This window comes from Cotesia glomerata, linkage group LG5 (assembly GCF_020080835.1).
Source record: "Cotesia glomerata isolate CgM1 linkage group LG5, MPM_Cglom_v2.3, whole genome shotgun sequence".
In the NCBI taxonomy this organism is placed as follows: Eukaryota; Metazoa; Arthropoda; class Insecta; order Hymenoptera; family Braconidae; genus Cotesia; species Cotesia glomerata.
In genome coordinates, this window is record NC_058162.1 from 9,094,729 (window position 1) to 9,122,107 (window position 27,379).

Below are 27,379 nucleotides of genomic sequence, written 5' to 3' on the forward strand. Positions count from 1 at the left end.
TTTTGTTTTTCTGAATCCGTCAAATTCAGGAATTGATCAAAATGAGGTTAAAGAAAATATACTAGTCAGTATTGAGGAAAATTCATATTAGCCGATTAAGCATATTTCTATGAAGTTAATAAATTTATAAAAATTCATTTTCTTCAGCCTCCTCTTAAACTCGAGTTTTAGCGCCTTTAATGGTGTAAAATTAAAAATTATCCTTGGCTTTTTTGATCGGTTAGAGGCACTAAAATTTGAGCCAGGTATTAAATCTATGTAAGATAAAAAATTTTGAGTGATTTGAAGACAAAATTTTGCCTGAATAGCAATTAAGTTTGAAAATTAAATTTTAAAAAAATCCAAAATATCTATATTTTAAAAAATTTCAGAAATTTAACATGAGGATTTTATAAAATTTTATTTTAGCTAATTAAAAGGATGATTGCAAATTAATAATTTATTGAAAGTATAAATTCATTTAAAAAATTATTTTCCCATTTAACATTTTAAGAAAATTTTATCAAAAAATTTTATTACTGTTGTTACAATGGCTGCGTAAAAAATTTAATTGTATAGAAAATTTAAAGTGGTTTTAAAAACTTAAAAAAATGATCTACAGGAACTTGCCAAGTGTAGAAAAAAAAATTTTTTTTTCTTTGTACATGTGCGCAGGCATTTTGTCGCCTTAAAATTTCAAGAAACAAAAAAATATATTTTGAACATGATTATAAATAAACTCATATTGCACTTTCATAAATTTTTTCTTAAATTTCCAAAAAAAACTTGAAAAACAAAAAATATTGTTTATAAGTTTATACTTAATGTAGAAAGTGCATTGAAGATGTATATTACGGTTCAATGAGTGTGAGTAGAGAAAAAGACAAGGAAAGTATCTGAAATTTAAAAATCCTAAATATTCAATAAACAGTAAGGTGTAATGGAAACTGTACTTGAAGGAGATTAAAATAATAAAGTATCGGCTTAACTTTTGTCCTTCATTCCGGAAGCAAGGTACAAAACACAAAGAAAGAGGAAAGAGAGAGAGAGACGGAGATAGTTTTCTTCCGTGACGTACTTAAGTAAATAGCAACTGTAATTACCTTGAAGCTTAGATGCTATTGTTAATTTTAAAATAAGTATATATTCTACTGAGGGATAAGGTGTACTACCTGATGCAAATATATTTAGCATCAGTTTTCGTTAATTTTTCGTCTCCATTCGGATTGTAACTTGTGTACCGTTAACGTGAATTATAGCTGAGTTATCGATGCATCGATTAAATGTTGTTTGGATATTTAAAATATTAAAAAGATAAACATCATTTTTGTGTTATTTACATAATTTATTTTATTTTATTTATAAAGATAATTATAAAATTATAATCATGGTGCTACGGGTGTTATTACTTGTTTTCTGTGTACTTGAGGTAATTTTGTATGACAATTTTTCAGTTAATGCTTTAAAAATTAACGCAAGTTAAAATTTCACGTGCGCACGCATATTCACTTATTTATTCTTTATTAAAAAATTTTATGATTTTTTGGATTAATTAAATGTTTGACATTTTTTTTACTTAGAAAAATAACAAATGATTGTCAAAAAATAATTAAATGTTATTTTATAAACTCGGTTTTCATATAAAAGTCAATTTGAAAAAAAATAATAATACTAATCAAGTAAAAGTATTCTTATTAAATAGGAAGACATTTGGTCATTTTTTTGATTTTTCAAATTACAATTGAAAAAATAATAAAAATTTTTTTTATAAAAAATAAAAAATTTTTTAGGTGACAAAATTTATGAATAGTTTTCCAACTCAATTAAAACTTGATGGAAATGTCACTTTTATTGAAAATTTTGTTAATCCAACAGAAATTGATGAAAAAATTTCAATTAAAGGTAAATTAATAATTTTTTAACTAACATAAAACACTCAAAAATACCATTTATTTTTGTAAACTAATATTTGAATTTTAAGGGTCAAAAAATGAATCAGTGGCATCAGACCTCGATGGATCGAAGAAAATATTTCACTACAAAGACGGAAAAAATGACAATTCTAGTATGACTCTGCTACCGAAATGCGATGAACAGGAATTTTGCGAAGAAGTGCCCGATTATCCGATTGAGATTGTTGAAAAAGCACTACGATCAAAGAAGAGTTTAGAATTATTAAATACTAAAGACAAGGTATGAAAATTTATTTTTTTTTCTTTTGATTAAACAAATATTTATAACTAGCAACCTGCAGTTATACTATGCGACTGCTGAGATTTACAGATTATGAATAAGAAAACTTGGACTTGATGATTTTTTGATATTTATAATCACAATAAAAACAGGTTGAGTACTTTTGAAATAAATTAAAAAAATAATAGTGCTGTGATAGGATCAATCACAAATAATTTAATGGACAAATGTGACAGAATAAATTTATAGAACCGACAAACTGTTTAAAACTTTTCTAAAAATTTGAGATAAAAAATTTACTATTATCAAAAAATATATAAATCTATGAAAAGGCACAAATTCTTATCAAGACCTTTCTGATGAAATAAAATTTAACTATAAAAATTCCTTTAAAAATAATAATATGCTCGGAATAAAATTTTCCTTAATCTGGCAATTATTTAAATAATTAATGACTATTACTGAAAAATTATCAAATTCAATTTACGATAAAGATATACCCGTTACAAGATTTTTCTTAGTCTTTTAATCATATAAATTAATTTTTGACCACATTAACATGTACAAAACAAAATCAATAAATAAAAAAATTACGTTTATCGCGAAATTCGAATCTATTTAGAACTTTTTCGAAAACTTATTATAACAAATGAACTATTACTGAAAAACATGTGAAACATTGAAAAGGCACAAATTCAGGTCAAGATCTTTCCAATGATACTAAATTTAATTTAAATAATTCATTTTATCATATAAATAAGCCGGAGACAAATTTTTCCTTATTCTTTTAATTATATAGATTATTTATTTATTTATTTATTTACTTTATATACATCTCAACAGCCTAATGGCCAATAACAGAGATACAAAAAGATACAAATGTTATTCTGAGTGGCGCATGACAGCTAACATTCTTTAATATAACAAAAACTATATTTATTCTTAAACTTGACTTTATACAGAGTAAACACTATATTTAATGTACTGTAGCTGGATGACATTAGTATGTATATTCATATAATGAAGATTGGTAATCTATTCATCTGGAGTTAACTATGACTGAAGCTATGGCACTGGCACTGATGCGCGACAGACAGTCAAGTAGATCAATATTACTATCTTGCTGTACAATGAAGTTGCATGTGTTAATTAATCTATACATAGGTGAAGACAGCGTGAAGTTGTTCTTCAGCCGTGGTGGGTAGAAAGGCTGATCTGAACGTAGCGATGTTTGAGGTACCAATATGGGTATCTTTTCAAGAATCCTAGGACAATCTATGTTATTAGAAATTATACCAGCTATCAGAAGTATAGATGCGCAGATCCTTCTTTCCTCTAGAGTTAAGAGATTTGCATCAATACACATATTTAGATAATCAAAGCCCCTAGCTGCGTATATTCTAAATTTTTTAAATGAGAAATATTTTACAAATTTCCGCTGTACTCTTTCGATATTGTTTATTTGATTCTTATAAGTTGGTGACCAGACCACTGACGAATATTCTAGTTTCGGTCTAACAAGTGCTACGTAAAGGGCTTTAATTACATTTAAGTTCTTAAATTTGTTAGTAGATCTAATTACAAATCCCAAGGTTTTTGTTGCTGTTCGTACTATATTTGTATAGAGATTATTAAAAGTCAACTGTGAGTCATAAGTTATACCCAAATCATTAACTGTAAAGACCCTATCTAAGATCACCCCGTCAATTTTGTTTAACTACAAAATTGAGCTTTTAGATTTATAAAATGAAATTATTTTTCATTTAGTCTGATTTAAGAAAATTTTGTTACACCTACACCAGTTGACAAAAATATTCAAGTTGTCCTGTAAGAAGGTACAATCATTTATACTATTTATGGAGAGATAGATTTTTGCATCATCAGCAAATAAATCAATGAGTACTGATAACATGAATCCAACATCATTAATAAATATAAGAAAAAGTAAAGGACCAAGGTTAGATCCTTGCGGAATTCCTGATGTTGAACAGTATACTCGAGAAAGGAAACCATTGTAAAGTACTTGGTTTTTCCTATTTGTAAGATAGGATATCATGAGATTGATTATTTGCTCCGGTATGCCTAGTTTAATTATTTTGTCTATTAGAATATTAATGTCTACCTTATCGAAAGCCTTCGAGAAGTTAGTGTGAATAACACCAACCTGATTCCCACAGGATATATTGTCCATAATATATTGAGTGTATGGAAGTAGATTTGTTACCACAGATCTCTTCTTCAGAAAGCCATGCTGATAAGGTAGACATGCTGATATTACTTGTGATTAAAATTTATTGATTTTAGAAGACTTAAACTAATTAAAAAAAGTTCGAAATAAACTTAAATGTCATATATACTTACATGTATAACTAAAAATGTTTATTGTAAAAGTAGTTATGCATAATTACTCTTTCTTGAGAAATTTGTTATTTATTGTAAATTATTTTAAATTTTCAGACACAATCATAAATAATTTTATCACTTATTCAAGAATAACAAAAACTTTTTACAATTTTATTATATTAAATCATACATAAGTACAATTTCTTTTAGAGATTGCTTTGAAATTTTTCTTTCTTAAAACTAAGAAGACGTATATTAAAATAAATTTTTTTATTAAATTTTCATATTTCTTCCATTTCTGAGTTGATTAGGGTAAAAATAACATTTTTTTACGCCTTTTTGTCTCTGCAAAACTCATCTCTTATTTATTATGTTTTTTAACTATCAAGGATTTTACTCCTGACTCTTATTTTATCCCTTCGAACACAATATTAGTTTTTTATCTTTTAAAATTGTTCTAAAATTTTTTAATTAACTTACAATATACAATTCCTCTTAAATTTTAATTGTATATTTTTCAGCCTCTAGATCCAAAACCAAAATTTGGTAATGATGAAAGTGATGGTCTCTGCAAAGGAGTTGTAAGTTTCTACCACTGATAAATCTAACTATTTTACGATTGTTGTATTAATAATATTTGTAATTTTTTTTTTTAGTCAAAATACATAATTCCACGAGCAGCACGTAATAAAGATGGAGAAACAAAATTTATTATTAACACCAAAGAATATGTTCAAGGCATGAATGTAGAAACATGCGAGTAAGTTAAATTTGATACTTAATAATCAACAATAATAGATAAATTATTTTATAAATTAATTATTATTATTATTTTTTTTTTTTTTTTATAGAAATGTTGATATTCCATGCCGATTAATTGATGGCTTTGCTGCGGGTTACAAGACTATGTGTGTACAGAAATTTATGTACAAAAAATTAGTCTCACTTTCAGATGTCGGTGAAGCCGAAACAGATTGGTTCTCAATGCCTGCAAGTTGCTGCTGTAAAATTGAATTTACGGGCAATGATAACTCATATCGATCGAAATTAAATTAGTTATTGTACAATTATTTTGTAATTAATTTTATTCAACTGTAATTATATGACTAAACTATTAGATAATTAACAAAATATTTTTTTTTTTTCAAGTTTTCGTCATAAAATTTTTTTTTTATCTATAAATTTACTGAGGCGGGTATTAAATGTAATGACAAGCTTTGATCGTTGAATTGTTTTGTTAAATTATTTTTTTTTTAATAATTGTTTGTTATACTTATAAAAATTAAACATTAATCATGAACCTTACGACAAACTTAAATGATCTAAAAAAGAATTAGATATTATATAAGCGTATTCAAGGCAGTACTTTTTCCTGTACGTTGATTCATTGTTAAAAAAAAAAAAAATTGACTTGATTAAAGAAAAAAAAATCTTGAACCAAGAAATTTATTTCAAAGAGCTTTGTTGTTTTAATTTCAGTAGAAAAATTCTTGAACAAAAAAATTTTTTTAGAGAATTTTTCGTTTTGATTCACAATGAAACACTTTAAAAAGATTTTCTTGATTCAAGAATTATTCTTTTTTATCGAATCAATTTTTTTTGTGTGTGTATACACGGAAAGAACAAGATGACACTGGATATCATCCCAGATTATAGTGAGTGAAAAAACATTTCAGATAGTAGCTAGTATAATCCAGATTACAATGAGTATAATCCAGATATCACGCAGTATGATCTGGATTTTTCTAGCTACTATCTGAAATTCTTTTTCACCACGGATATCACTGAGTATAATCTCTGGGATAATATCCAGTGTCATCTTGTTCTTTCCGTGTAGGCATTGAGTTGATAATTACAGAGAAGTAGTTACATTTTTGAATAAATTAATGTCAAATTATTCAGACTGTATTATTATGAAATATTGTTCATAATGATTTGTGAGTATTTAAATTTTTATTATTTGCTTAATATCATAAAATACTGTTTCCAAAAAATTCAGAAATGACAATAATTTAAATAAAAAATTTATCAGAAAATAATTAATTTATTGTTTTATTAAAAAAAAAAAGAAATGTTTCTATGTCAATTAAAAATAAAAAATATCAATAAAATTTAGCAATTCCAAAATATGTAATACAGAAATATAATAATAATTCTCATAGCAAAAATCGTTCCAATTCTTCGTATTGTGAATCTAACATTGCGTAATTCGACTGCTTATTACCATCGGATCGTAAAAGTTTTTCAAACAAATCACTATCGCTATCGTTTGGTTCTGATTTGTGATCGCTGTTATTGGTCTGTTCATTTAACCAATCATCACTCAAAACATCAGCAAGATCAATTGGCTCATTTTTATTCTCCAGCCAAGAAGTATCAAAATTTCTAATGTCAAATGTATCTAAAACTTCATCATCAATTTCAAAATCAATTTCATGAATTTCTTGATTATTTACAGAACTGTGTACCGGAGGATCAATAGTATCAACAATTGTATTAATAAAATTATGATTGCTATCGGAATTAAAAAAATTAATGATCAGATTGTCATTGTCATCGCCCGTTGCATCCGTTAATGCATTAAAATTAATATCACATAATTTTTCTAAATCTCTACTACGTTGCTCACTTCGATTGCCCCGCGATGTGGGCCCAGGTTTTGGCAGGATCGAAATTTCTTTAGTGGCAATCTTTGATCGATCACTCCTGGGCTGTTTAGCAGCAGGTTCATTTGTACTTTCGGAGCCAAGTTGAGTTAGTGATAAATTTTTGAAATTTCTGGCCGAATTCAAGACTTCTTCTTTGTACAACTTGGTCACTCGTATCCACTGCAGCATAACCTTGTTATAATAATCAGCACAAACGTTCTTACGAGGGTTGGGATGTGAATGATATTTGCACTTAGATTCAGGCGACGCACTGATTTTTTGTGCAGGATCGTAACCGTATTCAGATAGACAAATGATGTTTTCGTGATTGAAGAGAAATTTATTGAGCAAATAGTATTTCTTATCAACTCCACTTACGAAAATGTACTTCACTTCATATCTTTTAAGGTAGTTGTAGCGTGATAGGCATTTCAACAGAAAATTATGAAATTTTTTTTATTGAAAGATAAATATATTAATAATTCACTACCAAAATTTCAGATCAATTGACTACACCGTTTTTAAGTAATTAATTTTCGAAATTGCATCTTTTACACGTAGAAGTATAGAGAGATGGTAAAGTTAGTATGAAATCTTCCGTACCACTCGAGCGGGCCAAAGATTTCATACTAACTTTACCATCTCTCTATACCTCTACGTGTAAAAGACGCAATTTCGAAAATTAATTACTTAAAAACGGTGCGGTCAATTGATCTGAAATTTTGATAGTGAATTATTAATATATTTATCTTTCGATAAAAAAAATTTTATAATTTTCTGTTGAAATGCCTATCACGCTACAACTACCTTAACAAGAGTAAAGTCGTCCCGTCCAGTAAGTCGCCGTCGGGTACTTTCGGGTTTTTTCCCCCACTCCCACAATTTTGTCCCCTCTTAGCTAACCATGCGGGATTTTAGAAACGGCGTCAGCAGTCACGGTGGATCTGATGATAAAGAGCAAGGACAGTTATTCTTCAATGTAACAGTCGGTAATTTATGAATCTTAAAAAAGTAATACTTATTCCCACGCATAGATGTCAGTATCAATAATTACTCCGATAATTATTCCGACAAGATGCTGGAGATTATTTTATTTAATTTATATGTTAGTTTATTTAATATTTGTATTCACTAACACTTGATAAATATTATTGTAATAAATAATCAACTTTATTTAATTATTTTGAATACCTGTGAGTCCGTTTTCAAATTGAAGAAAAATATAAATTTTGTATTTTTAATTTTTTTTTTGTAATAGCTATAACTTTTTTAATATTCAACTTTACGGGACGTTTTTTTCTTTTCAAATGTAATTTATTAACTACATTACATAAAAATTATTTAAACCTTTTTTCATTGTTTTTTATATTATTTATAAACAGTTCTGAATTAGAGAAAGTTACATAAGTGTTTTAAAAAAATTTTTTTCTTATTATACATGAATATTAATTAGATTATATATTTATTACATTATTATTATTATTATTATTATTATTATTATTATTATTATTATTATTATTATTATTATTATTATTATTATTATTATTATTATTATTATTATTATTATTATTATTATTATTATGTTATTAAATGCTCAGGGGGGTTGTCCCCGGAGTCCGATTCTCCGAGGGCCCAGCCTGAGCTCCATCCATTACTGCTGTACCACTCCGCACAACAAGGCGGTTAGTGATCACAGCAGGCCAAAGTCATTTTCCTAAGTAGACGGAGGGAACCTAGTATGACAGCCTTCTGCATCCTGACCGCCAAGAATTCAGCTTTTGATGAGCAAGCTGGAACTCTGGCAAGTGAGGATACAAAAGACTGTTTCATCCCTCCGAGGACGCCAACAATCAGGACGACGAGCTTGACACGGTAACCTGGGTAAAGTTTGCCAATTTCAAACAGGAGATCCTGATATATCTGTCTTTTGTGTTCTTCTTTGGCTGAGATGTTGTATTCAGCCGGGGCCGAGAACTCAATCACATAAATGTCACGAGTAGCCTTGTCGAAGAGCACAATATCAGGTTTGTTGTGATCTATCCGCCGAGTTGTTGCAAACGGCATGTTCCAATAAATTTTGTAACTGTCATTCTCAACAACCTGGGGAATATCTCCTGGCAGATAAGGCAGCACCGGTGTCACGTCAATACCGTAGCGGTGACGAAGATAGTAGTACAGTACTCTCAGGGCAGCATTGTGACGCTGGATGTATGCACCTCTCGCCAGCACAGGACATGCTGACAAAATGTGCATAAGCGTCTCCGGATGTAGTTTACACGCCCTGCAGGTCGTGTCCGGGAGCTGCACCTGGAGCACCTTGCTACGGTACTCTAGAGTGTTAATGACACCATCTTGGCAAGCAAATATGAACCCTTCAGTCTCGGACATCAGGCCAGCTGACTTTAAGAAGGAAAACGTCAGCTGGGTGGACAAGCCATGATCACGCACGTGTTTGAAGAACACGCTGTGCATAGACTTGTCCATCAGTTTGCCTAGGAGTAGTTTTTCCTCGGCGTTCCTGATGACGCTCTTGAATTCCTCCTTTCGGAGTTCCATAAGAGCGTTTATTTCTCCAAGACCAAGGGTTCTTGCCGCATATATTGCTGCCTTATATAAGAACGACCCCTTATGCGCATTCTCATGTTTATGAACAATTTGCATAAGAAAGTCATCCTCATCTGCAGTGAAATTGACAACTTCGTGTGTTAAACCCAGGACTAAACGATCGTGAAGCCGCTCCAAGCTCTGCAAACCTCTCCCACCGATCGACCGGGAGAGGTATAATCTGGCGACTGATGAATTGGGGTGCATGCTCCGGTTCATGTTGATGGTCTTACGGGTTCTGATGTCGAGATCTCGCAGATCCTTTCGGGCCCATTTTAAGACACCGAAAGAGTATAGTAAGACTGGGACAGCGAGCGTGTTAGTAGCGGAGACTTTATTTTTACCGGAAAGTTCGGAGGACCAAATTTTCCGGAGTCTCCTAACATACTCGCTACGGAGAGTTGCTTGGACTTCGGAGACCGCATGCATGCGGTGCTCTTCCATTCCTAGATATCTATACAACTCTCCGGCGTCTAATTGTCTTAAAACGCTCCCATCTACCAACTCGACATCATCACCCGTAACAGAGCACTTACCCCTCGCCAGATGTACGACCGCACACTTGTCCAACCCAAAAGACATTCCGACATCCCGCGTGTACTCTGCTACGATGTTAAGAGCCGCCTGTAGATGATCTTCATCAGCACTATACAGCTTCAGGTCATCCATATAAAGCAGATGGGTAATCGAGTATTTTCGATCACCCGGAGGCCCCACAGAGTACCCACGAGTTTTACGGAGAGCAACAGATATAGGCAGCAGTGAGATGCAAAACAGCAGAGGGCTTAAGGAATCACCTTGGAAGACCCCTCGTTTGTACTCTACAACTCCGGTTATGTGCAATGCGTTTCCACTTCCAATGTGAAAACGCGTTCGCCAGAGCTGCATTGTACGCCGAATGCATTCCACTATTTCAGGATTGACCCCCAGGCATTTGAGGAGATATAAAATCAACTCATGAGAAGTTGAGTCAAATGCCTTGCGATAGTCGATCCAGGCCATTGACAGGTTGCGTTGATAGTAGATCGCATCTTGTGTGACACATCGATCAACTATCAAGTTCTCTTTGCAACCTGACAGGCCTCTTTTGCTGCCACGCTGTTCATATATCTGTTGCCATACAGGTTCTATCTCCTGCAAAATACGGTTGTTTAAAATTTTTGTAAAAATTTTATAAACCGCATTCAAGCAGGTGATAGGCCTATAATTCTTTGGGTCAGACAAGTCACCTTTTTTTGGTATCAGTACGGTTCGCCCTTCCACGAGCCAGTCTGGAATCGGTTCGTCAGCTCTAATGTACGATGTAAATTATTATTATTATTATTATTATTATTATTATTATTTGAATTATTATTATTATTCAACGCCTGGTTTGACTGTAATCCTGTCTAAATGGGACAAAACTCCACTATTTACAGTCAAACCAGGTCTCCAGGTTATATAGTGTTTGATTGAGCAGAGTCTTTCCTGACCACTTAATTTTCTGAGAATTGTTGGAAAAAAATACATTTTAAACGGGTCTGAATTTTCGACTCGGGATTGTTATTATTTATTTCAGTATAAATACACAATAATTCATTTAGTTGATAAAAACAGTACATTTGAAACTTATGAGCTAGAGTTAAAACAATTATTTTTATTTACAATTTATCCTTAGAGATTCATTCAATTTACAACAGACCAGATCAGTATTTATTACGCTCAATTATTTTAAAGTCATCCATTGTATTTATAAATAAAATATATTTTTCGTAGATTAATTTACTGAATTGTTACTTTGAATCCTCGATTCATTGACTTATTTTATTTAAAAATAAATATATGCTCGTATATATATATATATATATATATATATATATATATATATATATATATATATATATATATATATATATATATATATATATATATATATATATACCACATAATACAATGTGCGTATTTACGAATATTGATGGTAAGACTAAAATCGTTTGTATAAAAAATTAATATTTATAAACATTTAAATAAATCCAGAATTAACATAACTCATAATCATAATTAATAAATAATTATAATTGTTTCCATTTCCTCAACTGTATTCGAAATTCTATTCCACTGTTATTGTTATTATTACCATTATCATTATCAATATTATATTTATACATAAATATGTGATTGATCAATACGCGGAAGATAATTGCAGCTCAAATTTTTAGAAAGCAATATCATACAATACCCAACAATTATTTATGTTACAATTTAGTTGGTCAAGCAATACATTGTTAATTATTATCTTTACAAATAAATATACAGTATTTACAATTTTTTAAACATTATTACTCCTTCTTACATATTTTATCATTTTATTCAATCATCAAAAATACAAAATGCCATTTTTGTTTTCTTTTTAGTGACAATAGTTCATAATCTCGAAGGAACATTCAATTACCGTCTTTTTGAACTTGAGCGCCATTGCAATCACTAGCTGATCTAAAAAATGGGGGCTTAGATATGATGCCACCAGTTTTAACATTAATTTATTGATTTCTAATTAACAAAAAAATTTTTATTATTAATTCTGGAGGTTTTTTTTTTTTTTTAAATCAGACTAATTAATTAGACCAACAGAGTTTTTCCAGCTCTGTTGTTTCAAGTTTTCTTCAGTAACATTAACATTAATTTTAAAATGAAGAAGAAACACAAAGGATAGAAAAAAAATGTTTTATGATGTACTTTTTTTTAGTAAAAATAAAAATAATTTTTCTCACAAGCACACAATGACAATTTAAATATCAAAGTTAAATTATTTATACATAAGCACCCGTTTAATCACTCGCACGTTATTAATTAAATCATGGCATTTACATTTCAATGTACATAGATATTCATTTTCTTTTATGTATATATATTTTTTTTTATTGTATATGTATATCGGCGGCAGTAATTTAGCATTATATTATTGTATACAAAGATTGATTTATATTTAAAATAATTATGAGACAGCAAAATGGGCAAACTTTAAAAAAATTAATTATTAATTCATTGCTTTTTTTAAAGTAAACTCATTTTAATAAGCATGACCCGTATATTCATTAAATAATAATAATAATACATATATTAATAAAATACATCAAGGAATATCGGATCAGGTATGTTAAATATATAAAATAACTAAATAATATCAAACAAACTCAATGGCTAATTTGATGCTTTTGCTTATCTATTAATTAGTGATAATTAATTCAATGTTTTTATTTATTGTTATTTATTAATTATTATATTCAATTCAAGTTAGACAACACAGCCTTCACAACTGATTCTCTGGAATGTTGACTTTATTAAATTTTTAATTAAAAATTTAATCAAGTCTCTTAATGTAATACAATATAAAATCATGTTTTTTAGACGGAAAATTGAAATGAAGATGAAAAATTTTTTTAATGATTTGCTTAATCTACATGTGGATTCTGTTAAAAATTTTCTACTGAAAATTTAATTAGAAATTTTGAAATATTATAATTTATTGAATGTTTTTTCACACGGAAAAAAGAACAGTGAAAAAATTAAATTTATAACTAAGATTTATTACATTTTTAAATATCAGCCAAGTCTCTCTAGTGTGAAACTGTAAAAATTACATTATTTCTTAAGGTTAAGCTGTTATAATTTACAGTATATTTATTATTTTCGATAATTAGTAGCTCACATTTTCATTTTTCCAATGAAGGATACATTTATTCTCATAAAATGAAAAAATGCATCTGGGACTAATAGGAATTTTGAAAGTTTCAGTTATTAACTATTAATTTTTCAATAAAAAACTGTTGAAAAATAATAAGTAACTTCTAGTTTCAAATTTCTTGCTACTAAAAATACATTTGAAATTGTAAAATTTGGTATTTCCAATTGTCAATGTTTTATTACAATCCATAGTTTCAATTATTACAATGTAAAATGTAATGCTTGCAGTTTTTTCTACAAGGGACCTATTTTTACACTAAAAACTAATTTTTCCTCTTTTTTCCGTGTATAATTTCAAATTTACAAAAAAAAAAATTTTACTTGAAAAACGCCATTTTCAAGTATAGTTCTAAAGTCGGCGCACTACTGCTATCTTTATAAATTATCATGAAACAAAATAAATAAAGTAGACTCTTAAATAAATAGAATTTAATTAAAGATCATTTCTTAGAAATATTTTCCACGGAAAAATCAATGTAATTTCCCATCTTTACTTCACTTTGATTCGCAGTAATTAGATCACGGTAGAGTTTCTATATCTTATGTGTATAATGACTTTGATTAAGACATTAAAGTAATGTATTATCTACAACTAGTATTGAGTTTTCACTCATTGTCAATTTAATAGATAACAAAACTACGTCAAGCATTTACCTACACACTTACTCCTCAAGTTGATAGTTTATTTTATCAACTCATATTAATATAATATATTTTTTATTAATGTCATTATTAATAATTCATATAGTCAATAACAATTAACGTTTTGTTATTACATAATTAAATCTATACGTACTCATTTACACATTAATTAAAATTGTTTTATCTCAAAATCGCGTGCTTAAATAAATAAAGCCAGTGTTTTTATTTTACGATGAGATAATTCGAGGGCAGCATACGTTTATTTTGATTAAACGACACAAAAATTAATAAATAATTATTAAAGTTTGTCATAAATTCGAACCAATGATCAATTATTCAAAAGATTTAAATATATCACCATAAATCATTGAATAAATAAAAATATCTCAAATAAGAATTTTTTTATAAATTAATTCGAATTTATGATAAATTTTATTTATGAATATTAATAATAATTAAAATGGACCCTTTGTTATAAATATAATCGCAGTCAACAATCTCTTGGTATATTTATTTATAAAATAATGTCAACTGTAGATATTTCGATAATTAGTCTATTGTTTTTCGTTAATTTCAGAATATTTAATTTAATTTAAAAAAACAGTATTTATAATTTTTATTTTCTAGAATCGATAATGCTACATTAGCACCGATTGAAAATCACGCTTTCAATTAAATATATTTATAATATATAAATCGATAAATCGGTAGTCTTTTAAAGTTCTTAGCGAGATGCTCTAACTTATCAAATAAATTCATTTCTTATTATTTATAATTGTTGAATTATTTATTTATTTATCTATTTATTCATTTATCAACTAAATCATTAATTATATAGTAATTATTAATGGCCTATTCGCATAGCGAAATTATAGGACAAAAATGCAACGAGATCGGCCGAAAAAAAAACTCGTTGCGCCCCCACGACATCGCGTTGATCAAAAGTTTATAGAAACATCTCTATTTGTCAGTACACTTGTTTTTATTTTACGGTTAAATTAAATTTTTTAAATACTGACTGTGATACAAAAAAAAATTTATTTCAAGTTGCCAAAATTTAATTTCAATTTTGAAATACTTTTCTATAATTATAAAATTTAATATTTTAGAATTTTGATAATTTTCTTAAATTATTGAGACCAAAAAAAATCTGTAAAATGATTGAATTTTTCTTCTTTTTAAATTCAAAAATTTTTTTACATTAATTTTTTTTTCGGTTTATCAAAAAGTTTAGACAAAAAATTTACCGGTAAAAACTTTCAAAATAAAAAAAAAAGTCGAAAATTTTGGAACTTAAAAAAAGTTTTTTTATATTAATTATTGATCAAATAATTTTTGAATTTTACATATTTAGTCCCGTAAAATTCATTCAAAAAATGACCGTGTAATTTATTAACTAAGAAAGTAATTACTGTATTGATAATAACAATAACAATATTTTTTTTTAATTATAAATCTGAATTATTGGACGGAAAAAGTCGGTTAATTATTTGATCAATAAAGTGAAATGAAAAAGTTTGGGAGTTTTATTTGAAGGAAAAAGAGGTTGGCTTTTAGCTGGAAGTTGATTTGGTGACAAGTGCAGTTGACAAATAAAGATGTTTACTTGTGGTAGATTTTTCAAGTAGCTATGATGTATATTATGTATATATATATATATATATATATATATATATATATATATATATATATATATATATATATATATATATATATTAGGGTGTGCCAAAATGTAACTTCCGTGGAGAACCTTTTAAAATTGTAATTTTGAGTTCCACTTTTAACAGCAGCTGTGTTTGGGCATTTCCTGAGATATTTCGGGTTGAGAGAATTCATTTGATTATTTATAGGATTTTTAACAGGAGATTTAATTGGGCACTTCCGGCCAAATTTTGAATTTTCACCGGAAATACCCAAACTAAGCTTCTGTTAAAAAATTCTATGAAAATCAAATACATTGTCTCACACCAAAATATATCAGGAAATGCCCAAACGCAGCCCCTGTTAAAAGCAGAACTAAAAATTCCAATTTTAAAAGGTTCTCCACGGGAGTTACATTTTGGCACACCCTAATATATATATATATATATATATGAATGTATTTTATATATTTGAAGTAATAGCAGCAATAGTAGTAGCAATAGCGACTTTATACCACGCACCACATATATGTATATATTTATATATATATTTATGTTTGTGAATATATAGTTATACATGGCGAAGTTTATTCAACGCGATCGATCAGCACCCAGGAGTATGAGATGCTAGACTGCCGTGGGGGCTCTTGATTGTCAGTGCCACTTTGCTTTTTGTGCAAATATGTCAGCGCGTAGATTTTGCGCAAAACATATTCCCAATATCTGGAAAAAATAATTAAAAACATTATCATTATTTTTTTCTTATTTATGTGTAATATTAAATGAATCAATTTTTGATTTTTCAGAAGGTGAATTTTTAGGAAAATTTTGGAGTAGTAAATAGATGAAAATAAAAGATTATACCCACAAAATATAATGTAAAAAAAATACTTATACATTTTTATACACTGAAAAAAATTGATTTGATTTAAAATAAAATATTGAACTAAGTAAAATTTATTCAAAAAAAAATTTTTTAGTTCAAGAAATTTTCTGCTTAATTCAAGAGAAAGAAATTATTTAGTGATTTTTTTTTCAAAAAAATTTTTATCAGTATATGTAAATACTGAAAAAAATATAATGCAAGAGAAAAAAATTATTTTGATCTTTTTAAAGGAAATTTATCTTGATTCAAGATTTTTTTTTTTTTCACTTCCTTAACCTACTTTTTTTTCAGTGCAGTAATTTTACTAAAAGTTATTGATATCAGTATCAAAGTTTAATAAGCTTTTTGAATTTAATATTCGTAATTATTCACTATGAAACTTGTGTTGTTATCTCGGAAAATAATTGGCCAATTTAAATAACATTGAATAACGCAATCGATAAAGTTTGTAATGACTTTAAATTAATGTAAATTAAAAATTAATTCAACAAGAAATTAATTAAAAATTAATTTTAAAAACTTGAAGATTTTTTTATTCATAATAGGAAATCAAATATACACTGTAATAAATTCCCAAAGTGAATTCTTTATTTTTTTTATTGCATAAAAATAAAAAAATTATTTTTTTTTAATGCACGACTCATGATACGAAGCATCAGAGAGTGGCTACAATCAAAAAAATTTTTTCGCCTCATTTTGACCACTATTTTTATTATTATAGCCTCGTTAGTTCACGGAATCAAGATATATGTTGCATACTAGTGAAGATAATTTAATGGATATTAATTCCATACTTTTCAAAAATTTATTAAGTGCAATAGGAATGGAAAAAGCATCAAAATAGTTGAAAAAAATTGCCTGTCCGTCGTGTATGAAACCCTGAAAACACTGTACCTAACTTGCGAAAAAATTTATTAATTGAGTCAATTTTTTTTTTTTTTTCATTTTTTGAAAGAATTGTAGGTCACCGAATGCGAATGGCTGAGATACTCAGTGTCGTTTATTTGCAATTAATAATATAAAAATACTGAATGACTGTATAACACGGAGAGAAAAATGTGGAAATCATTCCTATAATTTTAATGAAATATTTTCCTATACCATTTTAGGAGCAATTACTTAAATTATGGGAATTGTACCCATAACTTTTGGGAAATGTTACTATAATTATGGGAATGGTTCCTATAATTATAGGAACGATACCTATAATTATAACTGTAATATCGGCATGATTCCCATAATATTATAGGAACCATTCTGATAATATTATAGGAATGATGCCTAATAATATTGGAGTAATTTTTTTTTCATACAACTGCAGTATTTAATTAATTATTTTTAACTGAATTTATTTTTTTTTGATTAAATGATTCTTTTTTTATAATATATAAATTGATAAAAAAGTTATCAGTTATAATATTTATTATTATTTTTATTATTAAATTAATCAGTTGTAGCAGTTGATATTTTATTAATCTTTAATGGTATACATGCTTGTAAATTTAAATAAAATTAATTTAAAAAAAAAAAAGTTAATTAAAAAAAAAATTTCTTAAACAAAATAAAATTTCCAATGGTTTTGAAATTCCAAATTTTCAGATATTTTCAATAATTTGATTTAAAAATAAAATGAAATTGTAAAAATAAACAATGAATTTCCATATCTATTTTGCTCCTCTAATTGTATAGTAAGAAAATATCCCTTTTGTTAGAGAAGCTTTAGAATTGCTACAATATTTTTCAATATTATTCAACACAATAATAACTGAGCTGGAGTAAACAATTTAAGATTAAGTACACACGTGAACAAAAATTATGAAAAAGAAATTTTTTCACTCTAGTGAAAGATCAATTTTTATTTACAAAAAAAAAAATTTATTAGCAAAAAAATATATAATAATAACTTTATATTTTTGAAGTGATTGCTTCATTATTAAGAAAATGAACTTTTTTAACTTCCCGCTAAGAAAATTGAAAATTTTCAAAAATCGGGAAGTTATTGGCTTCACCCCGTTTTTCGAAAATCGAGTTTTCAACGGATGTTGACGTTTTAAGGTCCTATAGGAAGCCTCTCCGAATGTTTCCGCGATGATGTCCGTACGTCTGTATGTGTGTGTGTGTGTGTGTGTGTGTGGGCGTGCGTGCGTGTGTACGGCCGTATGTAAACCTCTCATAACTTTTGAACGGCTTGACCGATTTCATCGTGGTTGGCACCATTCGAAAGGACTTGACTGAACTTAGATTTTGACCATAATTTGGATCGATTCGAACCAATAGATTTTGAGAAATCTAAAAAAAAACTGCAAAAAAAAATTTTTTCAAATGTGGTTTTTTTGGAATAACTTTTAAACGGCTTGACCGATCAATTCCAAAAACTAATCAGCTCTTAACATTAAAAAAACACGTCGATTGCCACCAGCCCGGTCGAAATCGGTTAATTCGTACGTGAGTTATCGTTAACGAAAAAAATCGAAAAAATCGTTTTTTAGGAATTACTTTGAAATTCCTTGTTCGATCAATTTAAACTTAAAAGTTCTTTATGAGGCTTTAAAAACTGAGTTAAATGTCACCAACCACGTAAAAATCGGTTCATTCATTCAAAAGTTATTGCGGTTTAGAAATTCAAAAAACAATGTTTTATTCAACTTCTAGCAGATTTGTAACGTCCACGTTTTCAGAAATATAAATATCTAATTTGTCCCCGGCTCGAAATTTGCTCGCCGGAGTCCAGGGTCATAAACGGGGATCACATTATCAATAACAAAATATAAACAAAACACTTCATTTTAAATAAATCAAAAAAAAGGAAACCTCTTTATTGGCCTAATCATATTAATAAACGATATAAACAATATAAGCAAATTAAACAATATAAACAATACATTAGAACACTCTTTTCACACATATTGGCGGTTCAAAATCATTAACGCGGTTCAAACTCAAAAAAAAAAAGAAAAAAAATCGCGTTCTCCAGTTCGCGGCGCTAGTGGGTCAATTTCCTACTCGGGATTCCCCCGGAGAAACGAGAGGATAGTCTCCAACTCCCTTCTCCCGCGGTGCTGCCACCCAGGTCCCCGAAGTCGAGGTATCTAGCCGACTTCCTCGACCTCCTAATCGCCGTCCCCAAGGATCGAGAGGATAGTCTCCAGCTCGATCCCACCTACACGACTATGATCACCTACCGTACCTCAGCTGAAGGCTTCGGCACGGGGAGAAGCACTTTCATCCGGTCGGTTCACGATGCTTACCTGGGCCTTGGTCAGACTCCAGGTAGAGTATTATCCTCTCGAATTACTTGGTGAAGAGTATTCAACCGAGTAATCCTCCCGAGAAAGAATTGCTCGCCTTATCGAGCCAAATTTTGGCGTTTATCATTTTTCCCCTAACTCTCTTGTAACGAACCGGAAGGGTCGTTTTAGACATCTGTCCGGTGTCCTCGAACTAGCATTCAAAAATAATTATTTATTATTTTAATCGTAATTTCCTTCATTTTCTATCCATTCGTATCGCCAAATTCTAAGTTTTTATTTTCGAAACTCAATTCTTTATTATTTTAATCGCAATTTCTTTCATTATATATCCATTCGTTGATTTTCCATACTAAATCTTGTTCGGAACTTAGAATAATTTGCCCAGTCTTTTAATTTCTTTTACAAGTAATTCGCTCGGCTTCGTAATAATTTCTCACACGCTTAATTTCTTAATTTAATCATACCTTCGGTAACAATAATATAAAATTATTAACTAAATAAATACAATAATTAAATAATAATCGCCGCAATAATAACAATAATTATTTCTATTAATTTTTAAGTAATTAATAAAAAATAAACTAAAATACTCAAATACAAAAAGTAAAATCTGGGTCATAGATTTCTGAGCTCGGAGAGCTCAAAATGAGACGAAAATTATATTTTTGAGCTCGAAGAGCTTAAAAACGTAATAAATGTAGGTTTGTGCGCTTAAGTATGAAATGAGCGGGAAGTTGCAGGGATGGCCTTTTAGGGTCAACCGTTTTCCTAATTTTTTCTATTATTATGTGCGTCATTCCCATAATATTATAGGAACCATTCCTATAATATTATAGGAACCATTCCTTTAATAGTATAGGAACCATTCCTATAATATTATAAGAACTATATAGGAACCATTCCCATAATATATTGAAGTTATTCCATTATTGTATAGGAACGTTTCCAATAAACTATGGGTATGGTTCCTATAATGAGTATAGGATTGATGCCTATAATGATCATTTTATTATAGGAACCATTCCCATAATTTTTGGAAAGGTTCCTATAAATTTTTCTCCGTATACACATATTGTGTACATTTATCTCACTTGGGGTGTTTGCGCATTATTGTCCTATTTCAGCTGTTTTATATATTATTTTTTCACCTTCTTTTATTTTATTATTATTTCATAATTAAATGAGCATTATGAGTCGTACACTTTTGGATTTTCTCACCTTTTTAATTTTTCGTTAAAAAATTTCAAAATACGTATTTACAGTTTTAAAAATTAATATAATCTTTTTTATTAGTTTGATATAACAAATAAATTTTAATACTTTAAAAAAATTGTATCACTATTTTTTTTATTTCTACAAGTAGCACTTTTTGATAAATGTCGTCAGAAAATAGTTTATTAAATTGTTCAGTTTAACAAATTTTTGAACCAAGGAATTTTTTCCGGTCATAATTTTTATTTTTTCTTAGTATATAAAAAAAAATTTAACCTAAGTCACGGATTTAAATAATAAATAAAAACGCTTTGCATTCAATAATTCACCCTCTAAAAAATCAGGAAGACACTTTCATTTATTTCTGACACTCCAACAATCAGTTAAACAAACTACCCTATAAATCACAACTTCCATAACCATAACATGCAGCAAGTAGCATAAAGCTTCCGTAATAATGGTTACGAAGCAACAAAATCAGGCTTGCTTTAGCACAAATAAAGCCCGCTTAATCTTACCTTGAGCCGGAAAAAGTGCCCATCAATAACAGAACTAAAAAAAAATGAGTAAAAAATACCTGAGCAAAAGCAGTAATAATTGCGGTGGTAGCAATAACGAGTAAATTTTTCTCCATCCACTCCTCGCCGGCTTGTATGCATCCCTTTTCGTAAATAGAAACGTCCGAAGTCTGTAAAATAAACAGTGGTCTAGTCGTAGACAATAATGCTTATGCTTACCATACAACATTACTTATTTTTTATTTTTATTTTATTAGCAATTAACCATTTATCTTTATTTTTGTTTGCTGATGACACAGTCGTAGCTCGGTGTGTGACTACTGTGAATTCTAAAACATTAACATCGAGGGTGGGATGTTAAACTGGCTGTAAGGATTTTTATCTCGGGTTTTTGAACATTTTTTATTAGATCCCCGAACATAAGAATATAAAGCCGCGCACAGAGTACAGAGTACAGAGTTAAAGTAAAGAGTAAATAAAATGCTGAGTAAAATAGATGAGAGGACCGGAGTTTAAAAAAAAAAAATGAAATAAAAAAAAATTATTATGTATATTATTATTCAGCAAACAATGTATTTACAAAAGTTGTATTAGCTCAGTCCTCAGTCGCGCTTTTCAACGAGATGCTACCGTACATCCTCTAGTGTACCGACTTTTAATTTATGTCGCGATTGCATAGATATAATAATGATAATGATAATAATAATGCATGCATGAAAAACAAGTGGAGGAAAAAAATATTGGATTGCATGTTCAGCTAAAATAAACGCGATATTTTCTGTCATTGCTTCTATCGTTCGTATATTTATGTGTTTACTCATGTATATATGTCAGTGTGTATGTATATTTATGGCATATGTTTATAGTTTTACTTACAACGAGGAGTAGCCTGGTATTTCAATCGTAACACCGGAAACATTATCGGCTTTTATGGTTTTGCTTTTATACCTAATATAAAACCGGTGGCGCGGGTGAATGCCGGGTTGGGAAACCGATAGATAGATATAATGCTACTTTCGCGACAATATTTATTGTCATTGGAGTTATTGTTGTTATATAGTTCCACGTTTCTTCAGACCACATTGGATATACTGGGATCATCGGTTATTGATTATTGATAACTCTTTTTTTTTTAAAGGATGTTTTTGTGGCTGTTACTTACGATTGGGTGCTCCAGTGGTCATTAATTAACGATTTGTTTCATTTTACGAGGCTCTCGATTGGAAAAATTTTGTTTTTTATGGGCCGCGATTTTTCCTGTCGATAAATTTTGGGACTAAGGGGATAAGTTGTGGGCGCTTGGAGGAGGTGATGCGGGAAATTTGATTGTGATGAGTTTTGTGAGGGATGGTTTTTAACGGAAAACGAGTTTTATTTATTTTTCTAATATGAGGATTTTTCTGTAATGAGAGAAAAAATACTACTATGGAGAAAATTTTAGTGATATAAGGGTATTATTGATTATATTTTGTTATATTATTGATCAATATTAAGAATACATTTTCTGATTTGAAAAATTCACACTAAAATATTTCATATTGAAGGCAGAAATTGATTAATATTTCTTCTAAAAAAATTAAATTAAAATGGTTTATTTTGACAAATTTTTGAACCAAAAAATTCTTTTCTGGACAATAATTTTTCTTTTTTGAGTCGAAGGAAGGAAGTTTAGAAGGTGAAAGAACTAAGTATGCTGTCATTTTTTTAGAAAATCTGAGCTTTTTCAAAATTTGAGATTTATTTGAAAAATTAATTTTTTTTTTTTAAGTGGAACTTTTATAATTAAAACTTTTTTTTAAATTGAGAATCATTTGAAATTCTGAGCTTTTAATGACAAGAACGATTTTTTTCAGTTTAATACAATACGTAGAGTTTTTTAATAACTATTTTTGATAAAAGTTGTTGTTATTAGTTAATTCCTGATGCTTTTATTGTAATTATTTGTATTTCAAATTATAAATACTAATAATAATTATAATTATTTTCCTTTTTTTTATCACTAAATTTTTTTAACTTTAAAATTTTTTAACAAAAAATTAATACTTTTACCAAATTTTCTGCGACTGTTGTGTAATTTCTTCGAGTAAAAAATTAAAACTACATTCAAATGAAAGATATCTTTTTATAAAAATTTAATAATAATAATAATAATAATAATTAGAACTACGATAAGAACTTTGCTGCTCTCATTATAAAAATATCTACAAAATAAAAAAAAATTGTAAAAACACCTACGCAACAAAGAAAGCTCATGCCAGCTTAAAAAAAACGAATGTAATAAAAAAATTTCCACTATAAAATAGTGCAACGGCAAACAAGTTACACATGAATACAATAAAAAATTTTACGTAGTTTTAAAATAAAAGTAATTAGGTGTATAAAATACCTGGAGCACCATCGTGCTCACAATAGTGCCGGCTACAGGGACGAGATTTAGTTCTAGCCATTCTTCGCCTGCCCTCAAGCACCCTCGCTCAAATATACTCCTCTCTCCTGGCTGCATTTTCAACCAAATAAAATAATCAAATATTACTTTATATTTAATTTAAACGCTTAGCGTTTAAAGCTCATTAATTTAAATATTCATAAGATATTAATTATTTGTTTTACAAATAAAATTTTCTCCGGCTAGTTATCCGAGTATCGCAACTTTGTCTTTTATGCGCGGTTACCTAAATAAAATAAAAATAAATCTCGACGGGCCACTAACGAGCAAGTTATGGAAGTAAAGGGCAACTTTATTATTTAATTAAGTATATTATTAATTAATTGCAATCGTTTATACTCGACGGTAGACGTTTTAATCACCCATGTCGTAGAACTCGGCATTTAACTTGTCTTATCGCGCTTTACATCACGTACCAAGCAATTATAGAACCCGAAATCTTTACAGACAAACAGCCACCATCGAGTTCTAGTTTCCAAGGACTGAGACAGGGACAGAATGAGAATTAAAATTAGAGTAAGAATTTTGTTAGTATCAAGATAAATTGCTTTTTTTGTACTTTTATTTTGTATGCGAATACATTAATTTTAATTTTTTTTTATTAGTCATTATAAAGGTTCCAATTTTATAGAAAATTTCAAATGAATATTCGCTTTAAAGGCAACTAATAATTTTTTTTATGGAAAAAAATAAACAATCAAAAAATGTCTATTTTTCTCTTTTAATTAAAAAAAAAAAAAAAAAACTTTTTTTTTTTATTAAAAGAGAAAAATTGAAATTTGCAAAAATTTTTCATTTAACTTTAAAAAAAAAAATTGATAAAAAAAATTAATTTTATTATTATCTTAAATATTTTTTCAAATTCATCATTAAAAGAAAGAAACTCTTATTGAATAAACTAAATAATAAAAAAAGCTTACATTTCCAGGCTTTCTGACGTTGTATCCACACTGTTTATTTTTGGTGATCTGTAAAAATAAATGAATGAATAAATCAATAAGACTGATGAATAATTAAAGACTGTCAATGGGTTTGTGTTATTGCAGTGGGTAAATTCAAGTGTTGAGTATAATTATATTGTCGGATGATTTAACGTAAATTGAATGGCACTAAATCATGTAAAATCGATATGAATTGATGCATGCTTGGCAAATGAAACATGTACAACAAATATCAGAAGTTGTCATGCGTGAGTGAGAATGCCGAGTAGTGAGTATATAGTGTATATAGTGAGGATGATGATTGAAAACGAGGACATGAATGAGCATTTGACGAGTGGTATAGTAATCAAATTATGGTTTACACTTCTCACGTTGGGCTCCCGCTTGCAACAACTAAAAGGCACGCCGCAGGCTTCACTCGATCCAATCTCACTCGAAGAGCAGTTGAAATAGTTGTTACGATCCCAGTCCTTTGGTCCTTCGATACCGCAGCATTGAAGCTAAAATATTTTTTATTATTATTATTTGTTTTTTATTCTTCCCGTTCACAATTATTAAATTTCTTCGTGCAGTTTTTTATTTATTTTTTTTTATATCAACATCTATAGCGTGGTTTTCTCTTACACAAAATTGATATTTTATATAAATTATTTTTTTTTATAATTGAGGATAAAAAATTGTCCTTCATCATTGTAGTGATAGCATATTAAATATCTCTGTAAACAATAGTCGTTAAAAATGAAGAAAAAATTAAAAATAACGATTAAAAATTTTTTTATTTAATTATATTTTAAGTAAATTATATTTTTTGTAGTGTCGAAGGCAGGATTTAAAATTGAAAAGAAAAAAGGTTAAATTACTTTGAGACTTTAAAATCGATAAAAAATAAATTGCAACGATATTTATACATTGAAATTGGTTTACAATTGTCAACTCATCGCTGTTCTTTTTTATTTTTTTTTCAGCTGGTGAGTGATATAACACTGAAAAAAAAAATTAATTTGATTCAAGAGAAAAATTCTCAAGTAGAGGAAAATTTACTTAAACCAAAAAAAATTTTCAGGTCAAGAATATTGTTCTTGAGCCAAGTTAATTGTTTTTTCAGTGTAGAAGTGAATCATTAACAATAGTATAATTTTTTTCCAAGTAAAAAAATGAATATATTTTCCTTTAACTAATTGATCAAAAAATGATAATGTACAATTTTGATATAAATGAGATAAGATGTAATAGTTGGATAGGAATAATTTATTAAACGTATAATTTAGTGGGTACAAAGATATATATATATTAGGGTGGCCCAAAAAACCGACTATTTTTTTTTTTTGAGTCTCGAGTGAAAAAATGTTAGTTTTTGATGTTTTAAGAACCCTCTCCAAAAGACAGTTCAAAAAAAAATTTTTAAGAGGTCACTCCAAATTTTTTAAAATTTCAAAAATCGTCAAAAATCGAAATTTTTTTTTTTTTAATTTTTTTTCTCGTTACGGTATAATTTTATAAACTAAGAAAAAATAATTTTCTGAAAATTTCAGTTCAAAATTAAAATTTTAAAAAGTTGCTCATGATTTTTTTCAATTTATTAGTGCATTAGTTTAGATTTTTTCGAGCGACCTTTTACTATTCAAATTAAAATTCCATGCATTTTATTTATTTAGTACCATAATCGATAAAAATACATCACGAGATGAACTAAAAATCAAGCACAACATAGAAAATATAATTTTTTTTTAATTTAATAATTTAATTTAATCAACTGCCAGACGTGGGCTTAGAAACCAGCTTGGTTGAGATTTGACCTTGCCGCGTAGGTTAAGATTTTTACAAACCAAAAAGACCCCAACGTACCACTCCCAACAGTTAAAGTCAGCGATATGACTAATTAAAGAAAAAAAAAAAAATTATGAGCGACCTTTCAAAATTTAAATTTTGAACAGAAATTTTCAGAAACTTATTTTTTTTTGGTCTATAAAATTATACCGTAACGATAAAAAAAAATTAAAAAAAAAAAAAATTCGATTTTTGACGATTTTTGAAATTTTAAAAAATTTGGAGTGACCTCTTAAAAATTTTTTTTTGAGCTGTCCTTTGGTGAGGGCTCTTAAAATATCAAAAACTAACATTTTTTCACTCGAGACAAGAAAAAAAAAATAGTCGGTTTTTTTGGGCCACCCTATATATATATATATAGGGTATATATATAAGGTAAAAGCCCCAATTATTGACGGGGGTCTAAATATTGACACCCTAAATTATTTTTAAATATATTAAATTATGTGTAATAAGAATAACGATCAAATAAATTTTTATTAAATTCTAATTAATTAAAAAATTGAAAAAAACACTTTCAGTTCAA

General features: G+C 28.3%; 2 protein-coding genes across 9 annotated transcripts in view; one reads left to right on the forward strand and one right to left on the reverse strand.

Annotated features, from left to right (window-relative positions):
• LOC123265145 (neurotrophin 1-like) lies at positions 1-5,663 on the forward strand (the record flags this gene model as incomplete). Of its 2 annotated transcripts, none has more annotated exon segments than XM_044728799.1 (6): positions 1-1,408; positions 1,770-1,881; positions 1,961-2,172; positions 5,037-5,096; positions 5,172-5,275; positions 5,367-5,663. In XM_044728799.1, coding segments are annotated over 6 exon segments (735 nt in total). In that variant the 3' UTR covers positions 5,572-5,663.
• Positions 5,664-16,214: 10,551 nt separating this feature from the next.
• Positions 16,215-27,379, reverse strand: part of LOC123265137 (tetraspanin-5) — a 160,992-nt gene continuing 149,827 nt past the window's right edge. For 2 of the 7 annotated variants that reach the window (XM_044728785.1, XM_044728788.1), the window contains 5 exons: positions 25,388-25,526; positions 25,006-25,055; positions 24,026-24,136; positions 21,699-21,809; positions 16,227-16,495 (listed from right to left, as the gene is read on the reverse strand). In XM_044728785.1, the coding sequence (XP_044584720.1) occupies positions 16,427-16,495; positions 21,699-21,809; positions 24,026-24,136; positions 25,006-25,055; positions 25,388-25,526 (480 nt within the window). In that variant the 3' untranslated portion in view covers positions 16,227-16,426. Of the gene's footprint in view, positions 16,496-21,698; positions 21,810-24,025; positions 24,137-25,005; positions 25,056-25,387; positions 25,527-27,379 lie in introns of all 7 variants that reach the window. The other 5 variants (XM_044728787.1, XM_044728786.1, XM_044728791.1 and 2 more) reach the window with 5 other exon arrangements.